We start from the raw sequence: 12,582 nt of genomic DNA, 5'->3' as shown, positions 1-12,582 counted from the left end.
TCTTTGTGGCTATAAGGACACCTCCTCCTTTTCTATTTATTCTGTCACACCGGAAAAAGGAAAATTCAGATTCGCTCAGAAGAATGCAATCATTCGAAACGGTATCGTCCAGCCTAGTTTCAGTCAATACTAGAAGTGAAGCGCACGTAGAATCTACGAGCGAAGAAAGGGTGACAGTTTTGGAAAGAACACTTCTAGTGTTTGTGAACAGGAAATTGGTATTATTCTTTAAATTAGGACACACGTTAGGCAAAAATGACATACTCTCTGAAGATGACTTATCAGTCGGCACTTGTCATACTGTGGTGGGATGACGAACTGGCACAGCACGGCTACCCGCGACATCCCACACATAGGTATCATTATTGATATGGAGCTTGTTGAACGTTAGGTGCACATGGTCACCTTGTTTTTTAATTGATCGAGAGAACTGCAGAAGTTTTCGGCGTTTATCACGAACGGCTTGGGAATAGTCGCGTCCTATGCTGAAACCTGTGTCCCTCAGCTTGCTGCCTTTACTTAAATAGCCTCAAGTTCTTTATCGTTAAAGAACTTAGATATAATGGGGCGTTTTTTCACAGTCGAAAAACGGCCCACACGGTGTGCCCTAGCAATGGAATTTACAGTCACACCAAGTTTATCATGGCAGAACTCATGCACAAGTCACTCTGAACTTTCCCAGCTTTCGGATTCGTTAGTATCGGTAACACCATAAAACAAAACATTTGATCTACACGACTGGTTTTCTAGGTTATCAATTTTGTTAATGATGCTAGAAAAGCCAGTACCGAGAGCTGTTGGGGCAGGAACAGATGAAGCAGATTCTAATTTGTTTTCCAGTTCCTGCACACGTTTGGTTAGGCTTTTGAGGTCTGTTTTGAGTTCTGCATGCATATTTAGAACTTTCATTATTGATTCGAGAAGACTTGCGTTGCCGGCTTCAAGACGCTTTACAGGCTCGGCCATACCATATAACTTCTCTTCCTGAGCCTTTGTCATAGGTCTGGGGTTTTCCTCAACATCCCCACTCAAAAGCAACAGTCGCAAAACATAAACAAGAGCAGTGCAAGGCCGTTTGAAATGGTTGGGTGGCCACGACACCGCCAGAAGGCAAACATTATTGCTACGGTAACAGCGAGTTTGATAGTAACAGACCTGTAGAAAAGCAGTTGGTGAGCACCGAACCATTGTGGCAGTGTCGTGGCCCGAAGTTTCGTCCAAATGCACGCGTTTTTGAGGAGCAACTTGTTGGTATGTGACGCGATCCATGCAAGAGACCGTGGCAAGATTGACTGTCACTCGTGCATTTAATTTCCAAGTTTATGGCCAAGCGAAAACTGGTAAATGTGCACGTGCTTTCACTTGTGCTCTGTGACATGCCGCAAATATGAAAGAGCTAGTTCATGTTGACACAAGGGAAGTACGTGATCATGGCCTGAAGTAACCTACAGAGCAATGGGCAGTTGTGCTGGGGAGTTGAAGCTCAACACCACTGAGGGTTCGAACAGGTCTGAGACAAAATTTAAGGATATTCAAGGTCCAGTCATCATCATCATCAACAACAAAAACAACCTGTCGAAGCATTTTTAAAGGTGCACAGTGGTATCACATGTAGCAATTTTTTACTATGACGTTTCCAAAACACTATAGTTAAACTTAGATCTAACAAAGCCCATAAAACTGGCACTTCGTTATATTGAAACTGGTGCAAATATGCGAATAAGTACCATCGCTGATGTACTTTACTTACATAAAAGGGGCTGTAAAGCTTTTTGAATTAATGCGCAATCAAAACAAGAAAGACTGCTCTTAGGAAAAAAGTCATTTTGTTGAATTTAAGAGTGCACAACCAATGACACGGTTTCATAATGTCTCGACGATATTTTTACATCAATAGTACAAAACGAAGCCTGCGAAGCTTTTGCATCCACTCCGCCGCTGCCGATGATAGCGTCACCCGCAGTGAGAAGATGCTATCAGCCATCTTGGCTCGCCCTGTTTCACACCTGCCACAGTTTATTTCCAAAATAATATGGGAGAGCAACGTGAAGGAAAAAGAACCACTGCACTTGCCTTTGTGTTTCACCCCCGATGTCCACACATGACATCACCAGTCTCGTGTGCCTTTCTCCCATCTCCCTTCCACTCTGAAACACGAGTCCGGCAGTGCCGATAAAGAAGGTATGGAAGGGAAATGGGAGAGAGGCACGGGAAAGTGCGACTGTGATGAAGGTGTGCCGTGTGGCGTGCGTGGACCAAAAGCAAGTGTGATGAAGGTCCGGGGCATGCAGGCAAGTGCAACAACTCACTTTTTTTTTTTACTGTGCCATCGTTCCTAAAATGGAAAGTTTGCCAGCCCCATGCCCACATAGAAAGCGGGTCACATAATGAGTCCTAGAGTGGATTACCAGAGTCCTTCCATGGAAGGACTCTGGTAATATTATCAGGCACTTGAATTCCTTTTTACTGAAGAGGTTCAACATGACACGAGACGGGAACCTACCTACTGTGGAGAGCCAAAGAATGCTTCTTAAGAAAAGCAAAATTGAAAGCATTCGACTCTGACTCCCCCATTCTCTTAATTCAATAAATGGAAATGGTAATTCAATGCCTACAGTATATTGAGATGGTGTCTGGTCACGTAACTTCCCTTGTACTTCCGGGAAACAGAACACCAGTGCCACCTGCTAAACTTCTGGCAACACACAAGCATAGGAAAAAATTCCATGATGGTGTCAATTTTTCTATTTTGGCAAATTTTTTTATGTAGGAAGACGATTTGACTGTGACTAATGGCCGTGACGCAGTGGTTAGAATGAACGTCTAGTACAAGAGTTTTCCAGTATCAGTACAAGAAACCCAAATTCTGCTTGGGAAGGTATAAGCAGTGTTCTGAGAAGCAACAAGACCTCCCGCCAGTTAAAATTACGCCAAACCATTGCATATTGAACAGTGTAATTCTTGCCAATTGTTTTAATTAAAATTTTACTTCAAGTATAACGTCACATAATATCTCACTCATGGATGATTTATTAATTCGATGCTCTGAAACCGTCTTTCTTAATCCCACAGGTGAACCAGAAGTTTACAGAACATTTATGAGTCTTAATAACAGTAGTGTATTAGATACAGACAATCTTCAAATAAGACCTATAAAGTTTGTTTTAGAGTATGTTGCCCTAGTACTTGTTCATAATTTAATTTAGAAGTGGAGTCCAGCGAATTTCCACAGGAAATCAAGCATTCTTGAGAGTCCGTTTCATATAAAGATAGTGACAAAAACGTGCTGGGAAACTATTGCCCAATATCAATTATACTAGTATTTGCTAAAAGTTTTGAGAAAATGTTGCACACCTGGTTATAAAATCTTTTGATAAAACTGACATTATCAGGGATACCCAGTTTGGTTTCCGGAATGGAAGGTCCCTGGAACTAGCTTTGTTAAGGCTTTAATGATTCATTTCAGAAAACACTGACAAGCTCTGTGTGTTGTTTGTTCATGGATTTCATTAGAGCTTTTGATTGCCTTGACCATAATATACTACTGCATAAGTTAGAAATGTATGGTGTTTGGGGCACTCCTCTGGCTTTAGTTCAATTATATTGAAAACATAGATCGTAATGCATATCTCCGGGTAACTATCACTCATCTTCATTGCTGATTAGTAGAGGTGTCCAGCAGTAAAGCGTATTAGGTCCCCTACTTTTTAACGTCTTTATAAATGACTGTAAACATTCACAAAACTGTGCAATTTATAATATATTCTGGTGATGCCACAGACTTGATGTCTGGAAAAGATGCATATGAGTTGGCAGAAATATGTAATCGATTATTAAGTAACATTAAATCATGGTCACTCTTAACTAAACTTAAGATTAACCCTGGAAATGCCAAAAAATAATTTTCAGAGCTAGAAACAAGTTATTAAACTTTAAACAAGATGTTCTGTGCGCAGAACATAAAATCGACATTGTTGATGAACACAAGATCCTTGGTGTAACATTGTCATCTCATCTAAGTTGCGATTCTCACAAAAACAATTTACGAAAGAACCTTTCTTGAACTATGGGAGTTTTATCATGTTGCTGTTAATTTCTCCAACAGAAATAAAAGTTAGAATATGTCACACACTATTTCAATCACACATGAACTACTGCAGTTTGTTTTAATATAAACAGAATACTGCTTTCACAGAAGAAAGGAATCTGTCACAATGCCAACTTTGATTATTTATCTCCAACCTCCCCATACTCTTGCACTCGTAGAATAATTGAAATCCATGATCTGTACGAGTTCCGCATCCTCCAGTCATTTTACATATGCTCTTCTGCATTGAAACACTTAATTCAGACCACTACAAAGTCATGATATCAACATGGGAGAGCGGCTTATACCCCATTTACGCACCACCTATAAATGCCAGTCTTCACAACATAATGTTCTATTTATTCCAAATAAAGATAAGCACATAGACAAACTCATGGTAAATATATTACGTGAAATATTTCTAAACTACTAACTTATTTATTCATTAAATTATCTATTAAAATGCAGTCTTCATTAGCAACTCACTGTGTTCTACATAACAAGTTACTGTAGTTTCTGATGTCTTATACATTATTATTCTATTCTTGTTACTTCTATTGGTGTTACTTTATCCTATTGCAGTTAGTTCTTGTATTAGTGGTGATATAATTTCTTCCTGTTAGTAAAATTAGAGTATTATTTTATGTATTATTGTTGAATTGTGCTTTGTTAGGTTCTTGAATTAGTTTGTTTTGCATTAAACGAGAAGAAAGGGTGTTGACCGAGGGTCCCGATTTTTATTAGTCATATCATAAGAAGCCAACAAACACTGACACCAAAGACAACATAGGGGAAATTACACGTGCTTAAGAAATGAAATAAAGAAACGATAAATTAATGGAAATTAAAGTGGATGAAAAAACAACTTGCCCCAGGTGGGAACCGAGCCAATTTCCCCTATGTTGTCCTTGGTGTCAGTGTTGGCTTCTTATGATATGACTAATAAAAATCGGGCCCCTCGGTTAACTCCCTTTCTTCTCGTTTATTACATAACGAGGGTCTCGAATCCGGCAACATTGATGCCTTCATGTAGCATGTGCGAGGTTATTGACCAGTTGCCTTCACCCAAAAAGAGATCACGTTCTCGTGACGCCTGCGGCAAAAAGGACGTTCCACGTCCGCCGCCAAGGTCTGTGAGTGGTGGCGTTGGCTAACACTCCCAGGGTTCTACTAGGACACATAAATACCCAAGAAAGTGGATGGGGAAACAGCGCCACGGTAGCTCAATTGGTAGAGCATCGCATGCGAAATGCGAAGGTTGTGGGTTCGGTTCCCACCTGCGGCAAGTAGTTTTTTCATCCACTTTAATTTCCATCATTTCTTTGTTTAATTTATCGTTTCTTTGTTTCATTTATTAAGCACAAGTAATTTCCCCTATGTTGTCCTTGGTGTCAGTGTTTGTTGGCTTCTTATGATTTGTTTTGCATTGTAACACAAATGCAGTTTCTTTTTTTCTGTTCTACAAGTAAAGTAAATGCTCTTAATTGATGTATAATGACATTCTACTGTGTAAATAACTTGTTCATTTCATGTATTATCCTTTTAAACCTCTGTTATCTATTTACCTATCCCATGTTACAATGTGTGTATGTTGTCATGGGCTCCGTCAAACTGTTTCCTTGCAGCTTTTAGCCCAGGGGTGCAGTCAGAATAATTTCTGGTAAATAAAGAGAATTTAATTGAACAAATAGTTCGTTCTATTTCAGGCAGGCTTGCTTGGACATCTCTCACAATATCTATGTAATGACTGAACCAAGGCACGCCAAACAGATGAATGCCGATGGCGCTGGCTCATAAGTACTTTTGGGAATAAAAACGAGCTAATTCTAAGCCAGACACATGACATGTCCACATGCCATAGCACTCAAGGCTTTGCACAAACATCGCAACAGAGAAAACATTGACAGTCATTAGAAAACAAGTTTTTTAATAACGCTGGGATCATCACCACCCTTGTGGGCTCGCTTCAAACCATGGTTGCTGTTGCCATTGCCACTGCTGCTGCTGCTGGTGGCACCACCGTTTCTCTTTTGCATGACTGCGGCTGGCAGCGGCAAGTTGGGTCCCTCGGTTGGTGGAGGGCGATTGGCAAAGTACGGCATCTGCAGAGCTTCTGCACAGGTGCAACGAGACAGTGGATTGATGGCCAGCATGCGTCCGATCACCTCGAGGAGATCGTCTCCGGCAGCGGTGAAGATGTGACGGAAGGGCGTGCCAGGAAAGCTGCGGAACTGCACATAGTCAGGCAATGCTGGCATGCCGGGCCAGTCCTTCTCGGAGGGCGTGCCGAGTGTCTGGAAGATGCGGCTCAACTGGTCCAAGTCGGAGTCTCCGGGCAAAAATGGCACTCGCAGGAGCAACTCGGCCAGAATGCACCCGACCGCCCACATGTCGATGCCGGTGCCGTAGATGCGTGCACCAAACAGCAGCTCTGGTGCACGGTACCACCTGGTTACCACCTGCAAGCCATGGTTCGTTCAGTTTCTGGTTTCTCATACTGCAGTGCCAGCTTGACAGTGGCAGCCAATCCTTTGTGCACAAGAGTACACAGTCTGCCCTACCTGTATCGTCTTTACTATTGTCTCTTTCTATCCTTTTCTCCTATAGCCCACCCCCCATCTGGTAGCCGCTGTACAGATGTCAGCAGGTAGAGCTTTACATTACAGCATGGCCAACAGAAATTCCCCCAATTTCTATTCCATAGGGCAGGTGATAGAGGACCACTTACTACTAAGTGCTTTGAGGAGCTCATTAGGTACTTTTCAAGAAAGGCTGCCCCACCATGTCCGTTATAGAAAATAAGCTTGTATATTCCAGACTCATGTGGGCTCTAACCCTTCATCAACTTTTTAGACTGTGCAGTGCTTACTGCTGTCTTATTTTCACACAAATTCCACAAGGTATCATTTCCTGGTCTGCCCTGTTCAATAAATGACATGACATTTTTTAACTACCAGCTTCATCTGCAAAATAAATAAAGCACATTGTTGTGTGTGCATCTCACCATCAGAGACCTCTCACCATCAGGCTCAGCCTGGTTTCATTGCTTGTCAGCAATTCGAATTGGGAAGAATCAAACAAACAATGATGTCAAGTGTTCAATGATGCAGGCGAAGAAGGGCAATCATTGTAGTGAAATATGTGCGAAAACATAGCAATAGGCTCCTGACACTGCCAAAGCAACGTGTCGGAGCAAGAACTATCAGCGTCTCGTGCGGCAAGTTGAGTCAACCCAGGCAAGGAGGGAACGGGCTGCCCACATTGTGCTGGCATCGAAAATGCATGCATGCTCTTGCTTAGAGCAACAGAAATAACGCGAATTTTGCTTTGTGACTCCAACCCAATAGCAAAATTATTCGCTTTCACTTACGACAAATGTGTACCGCTGGACATGTTCTCAGGGTGAAAGAACATGTCCTTTTTTTTGTGTGTGTGCTGGAATAGCAACATTCGAAGCGATGGAAACGCAAATAAAGTGATTCTTTGGATGTCGCCACACCGTATATGAAGCTGCGCTTTGACAAAGCAATTCAAGAAAGTCTGTGAGCACAACTCGACTTATGTTTGAGCAGCTCGCTCCTTTTTGGCACTGCTTTGATGCTCTTGCGAGCCCTCAATTTTCACTTACTTTAGTGTGCACAAAGTGATTAGCCGCTTCTCGAGCTAATTCATGCAAAGAAGTAATGATAAAGTGTGCCCATTATATTCGCACCACTGAAATGTCAATGCTCTGGGCTCCGCATAAAAGTGAGCTGGAAAACTGACATAAACCCGTATTTTTGTAATACGGGCCACCTCACGATGGACATCTGGAGCATTGTTATTACACATTGCAGTGCTATCGCGAGTTGGTGACAGGTATCATGCTAACCAAAGCTAGTTGAAAAAATATGAATGGAATTAAGTCGTCTCCAGTTGCAAATCAGAGTGAATCAGTCCAGTTATCCAAATACCCCTGTTCCATGTAAACAGCACCTCCCAGGCACATATGTTCACTGGATGCTGAAGTAACAGGAGCCTAGCCTGGCCGTCAGCTCAAGAGCAGAGAGGCAATGAAACCTATGAAGCATCGGTGGAAGAATCGAGCGAGACATCAGATTGCCTGGAGCAACGATATACAGAAGATGTTAATCCCAATTTACTAAACAATTTTCTCGTCTGAACACGACAACGAGGACCTCTTAGCCAAGCCTCTTTGGACAGGCAAAAGAATGACGCAAACATCCGGCGATGCAATAAGGAATGTCAACGTATGAGTACCAGTCCCAGTCACTGGTGATTTGAGGACTGCCGGCTAAACAAGGCCCATGATGCAAAATGGAAGCACAAGTGTCGACTCATGTGTTTAAAAAATATTAATTCTGTTACTGAACACGCCATATACCATGCTGGGCCCTGAGTGGTTACAAAGTCGCGAACTGCACTGTCTTACAGGGTCCGCCCAATGGCAGCGCTTCTGCTGTGACAGGTGGCGCCAAAGAAGACCTTGTCTTCTTTGTCAACTTCAACTCAACTTAGGGTTCATGGGATCTGGGTATCTGGCTGCCACTTTCCGATCACTTTATAAAATAAGGTGATTTGAGGCCTTCTAGTGCATGTTGTACAACGAAAAAGGCATCACAATGAGGCTTGGAATGAAAAAGATGCTCCATGTTGGTGTATGGAACAGTAATAGTGCATAATTAGTGCAAAAAACACCAAAGATAAACCTAGATGTGCTTGTTCAAACTGTGCGCGCCTAAAACCAGAACGAGAAGTAGGCATTACTCAAAGAAAATTATGGTCGCAGCCTAAAAAATGTGGGCTGATTCCGAAGGTGGTGCAGTCTAAACAACAAACCACATGGTACACTAATGCACCCAAGAAGACCTTGTCTTTCTTTGATGTCAACCGCTGTTGACTCGCCTTTTTTTTATCTACACGATTCCTACACCATTGTAGTGTCATTACTGCAAGGGATGAGGGGTGCATAGACAAAGCCCACATAGTTTGAATACATAGCTGGGCCAATAAACTGCGGGAGAATCAAAATGCAAAATACAATATCTACTGGCACAATCAATACAATATCACTACAAAATGCGAAATACAATATAAAATGGCACAATTTGTACAAAAATAAAAGTACACTATCATAAATTACGATATGCAAAATCTTTTCATGTGGTTAGACTGAAAATGCATGACACTATTTATTTCGCCTAGCCACAAGCAATCTTCGACCACGCTTCTTCAGCCAGGGACAGTTCAGAGCTCAAAAGAGTTGAAATTGAGAAAGTGGCTTCCACAGACTAGGTGGCATTCACCTTTATTATTTTTTTTAACTATAACCTCAGGAGTGGGTCTGTGGACAAGACTTCATGGTGGCAGCAAAACGTTACAGGGCAGTCAATTTGGAGAACTGCGACTGCATGCTCACCTATTCGATGAATGTAATGGGGGATCAGGACAAAACATCATCACAACACTCAACACAGGATGACCAAACAAGGCTCATTGCCTACATCAAATAATAGCTAGCCCCCCATCGCAAAGAAGACTGACAAGCCCCTGGACATGGACCCAACACAATCCAGACATCACCACGCCACCGCCAAAGAAGCCACAACAGGCAACGTAAGGGTCCCCACATCAGTGTTAAGCATCAGCATAAATATAAAGCTTTCATTCAGTCTAATAGCATCTCTTTAAGCTAGTCCAAATAAATAAAGTGCTCAGCTTAATATCCCACGTTGTGAGCATCTGCCACAGTGGCTGTGGATTTCTGCTGCCTAGCAGTAGTTCGACTCCCAGCTCCGGTGGCTGCAAGTAAAAAAAACCCAGGCGCTCCAAATTAATTCGCAGTCCGCCACTATGGCATCTTTTCATGGCCTGTATGTTACTTTCGAATGTTAAGCTCCAACAATTAATCGAACATAGAGATCCAAATGCCATCATGGTCAAACACACAGGTCAAACACACAGGTCAAACCCGCAGCTTCCGGCATTCCTGCAGCTATGCTCCCCATGAAAGCCACGAGCTCTTGTGCTCCTGGCTTGCATGGTCAACGGATCATGCAAGTCACAAGCTCCACGATAACAAGTCAACGGGATAATAATTCTGTTCGTCTGTTGTACATGAAAACAATACTGGAACCATTCTGAGAGTTGGGCAAGTTCAGCCATCCTGATGGCAACACACAGGCGACGTGGTCGAAACCCGAAAGTGGACAAAAGAACGTAAACATTCTTTTCATACCATTACTCCGTGTTTTGTCGTTGTCGTGCACTTTTTATCCTAGATGCTATTCCTTCGAGTGCAATCACAGCTGTAGCTTTGATAGAACCTGGTGATATAATTTTACTGCGTTTAAATGGCAAGGACCATTTTTGTTTCTTTCTTGAAAGCCTCCGGCGACTGTTCATACCTGGTGGGTATAGATGCGTGTGGGCGAGCCGAAGAACTTGGCAAGGCCGAAATCGGCGATTTTGAGCACACCCCGGTCATCGAGCAAGAGGTTGTTCGGCTTCAAGTCACGGTGTAGAATCCAGTTCATGTGCAGATATTCCAGTCCCTGTAACGTTTGCAGGATGTAGGACTTGATGTGGCCCGCAGTCAACACGATGCTCGTGTCCTTGATTATGGCTTCCAGGTCGGTTACCATGAAGTCGAACACAAGCGACACGTTGGACCGGTGCCCGAAGACATCGTAGAGACCTATGATATTCGGGTGAGAGAGCTCCTGCAGCAGCTTGATCTCACGCAGTGCCGTACGGTTGATGCCATCTTTAGCTTCCGCTCGTGTTCCTAGCTTGATTTTCTTCACGGCGACTATCTCGTCTTTGACAACGTCCCTCGCCTTGTAGACTGTGGCGAACTGCCCCTCTCCGAGGAACTCGATCTTCTCATACCTCTTTGTCCTGTCGTCGGACATGGTCAGAGGCGATATGAACCGCGCATAAATATAACTTTGCTGCTGCTGACTTTATGGCATGGCTAGCACAGTGGCTAGTGCTCGTAATTCACACAACAGCATTTATCCACGATGTGCCGGCACAAACATCACTCGCCATCAAAACACGCATGCAACGCACGTCTACTTGGCTTGCGGATTGTCTGCTAACGACTACTACCGCACCCAACTCGGGAATCGTTTCGTATAAAACCTACAAAGACTTATAATATGTATAAATATGCATATTTTTTAAATAAAAATAATCATAATAACATAATTTGTTTCAGTAAATGTTCTACAGCACCACAGGTGCGCGCCATGGAAAAATATGAGTGTAGGAGCCGTAGGAGAGTGCCAGTGTGCTCATAGTGTGCCACTACCAGCACTAGAGCGACTAGAGCGTACCATGAGTGTACTCTGGTGCACTCTGCTGGTCTGCTAGAAAGGGGGAGTGGGTTCAACAGAGAACCACGGCAAGCGGCGAAAGTAACTAAACTAGCTCCGGCTTCCTTTCTTTAGATCATTCTATGCTATCACTCTATACATGTGAAACTGAATAGGAAAAACCGGTGCTTGGAAACGCTGTCACGCTGTTACGTTGTCGCAGGTCGTGTGCGGCGGTGTTTTCATTGGGCACGTCGGTGACTTGCTGCTTTACCTTCTGTAGAAACGTTAGTTGGGGTGTGAAATTGTGCCGTTATCGCAAATGGCGTCGCTGGATGTGGCCGCTATGCCGGCGTGGATGTCTGCGAGCGACTTGGAAAGCGCTGCTTCTTTTGATGTCTACACCGCGGCAAGTTTTGGCGACGTGTCGCGTCTGCGAGACCTCTTGAACACGAGGCAAGTTCGGAGAGCCCGTACCTCTTAATGGCATACTGCGCGGCTCGGCATGTTTGTAGTTTGCGTGGAACTTGTTATGCGTGTGTCTAATCGCATACTGCGTGCGCAAATTTCGCAATGTTCGATATTTTGCTGTACACACCGTTACCGAATTTTCCGCTATACACAGCGTAATACCGTATTTGCTAACAAGTTTTAGCAATAATTACGCCAGCACTGCATAACCCATGTTACTGGGTAGGGGCAAAACAGCGATCAGCATGTAAGCTCGGATTTATTACCGCAAGGTGCGACTCGGCAGACAATGCCAGCCATGTCTTTTCTGGTTCGTGAATTATTTGCTTGTTTATTTGGTTTACTTTATTATTTGAACCAAATTATTTGCCTGTTCTATTTAGTTTGCATTATTATTTGAACCAAGCAATAAATAAAAATAGGTTTTGTGTTTGCTCATGGTTTGCTGCGCGCCGAAGTAGCCTACATCAAGCCTTGCCAAGACAAGCTCTCTCTACTTTTAATCGCATGGTTTGAATCTTTTGTAGTCTGCCCAGGCGCCAAGCAAGCAATCCCGCTTATTTGTCCGATTTCCTTTAGTTGCGTTTTAAGTGCGTGTACATCAGCGATGCCGTACAGCGTGCTTCATGACGGGCTGCTGCTGCAGTCGCTGCACTGGAGAGAAATAGAAGACCTGTACTTGCTCCAAATGGCGGGATCTTCGGA

The 12,582-nt window shown here is 43.3% G+C and overlaps 1 protein-coding gene across 1 annotated transcript; it reads right to left on the bottom strand.

The window, feature by feature from the left end:
• Nucleotides 1–5,993: 5,993 nt before the first annotated feature.
• Nucleotides 5,994–11,177, bottom strand: Cdk7 (Cyclin-dependent kinase 7). Its single transcript, XM_075693809.1, has 2 exons — nt 10,495–11,177; nt 5,994–6,546 (listed from the first exon to the last, which is right to left on the bottom strand). The coding sequence occupies exons 1-2, from the start codon at nt 10,999–11,001 to the stop codon at nt 5,998–6,000; spliced, it is 1,056 nt and encodes a 351-aa protein (XP_075549924.1). The 5' UTR covers nt 11,002–11,177; the 3' UTR covers nt 5,994–5,997.
• Nucleotides 11,178–12,582: the final 1,405 nt, after the last annotated feature.

This window comes from Dermacentor variabilis, chromosome 5 (genome assembly GCF_050947875.1).
Source record: "Dermacentor variabilis isolate Ectoservices chromosome 5, ASM5094787v1, whole genome shotgun sequence".
Classification (NCBI taxonomy): domain Eukaryota; kingdom Metazoa; phylum Arthropoda; class Arachnida; order Ixodida; family Ixodidae; genus Dermacentor; species Dermacentor variabilis.
This window is presented reverse-complemented; position numbering and strand designations above follow the sequence as displayed.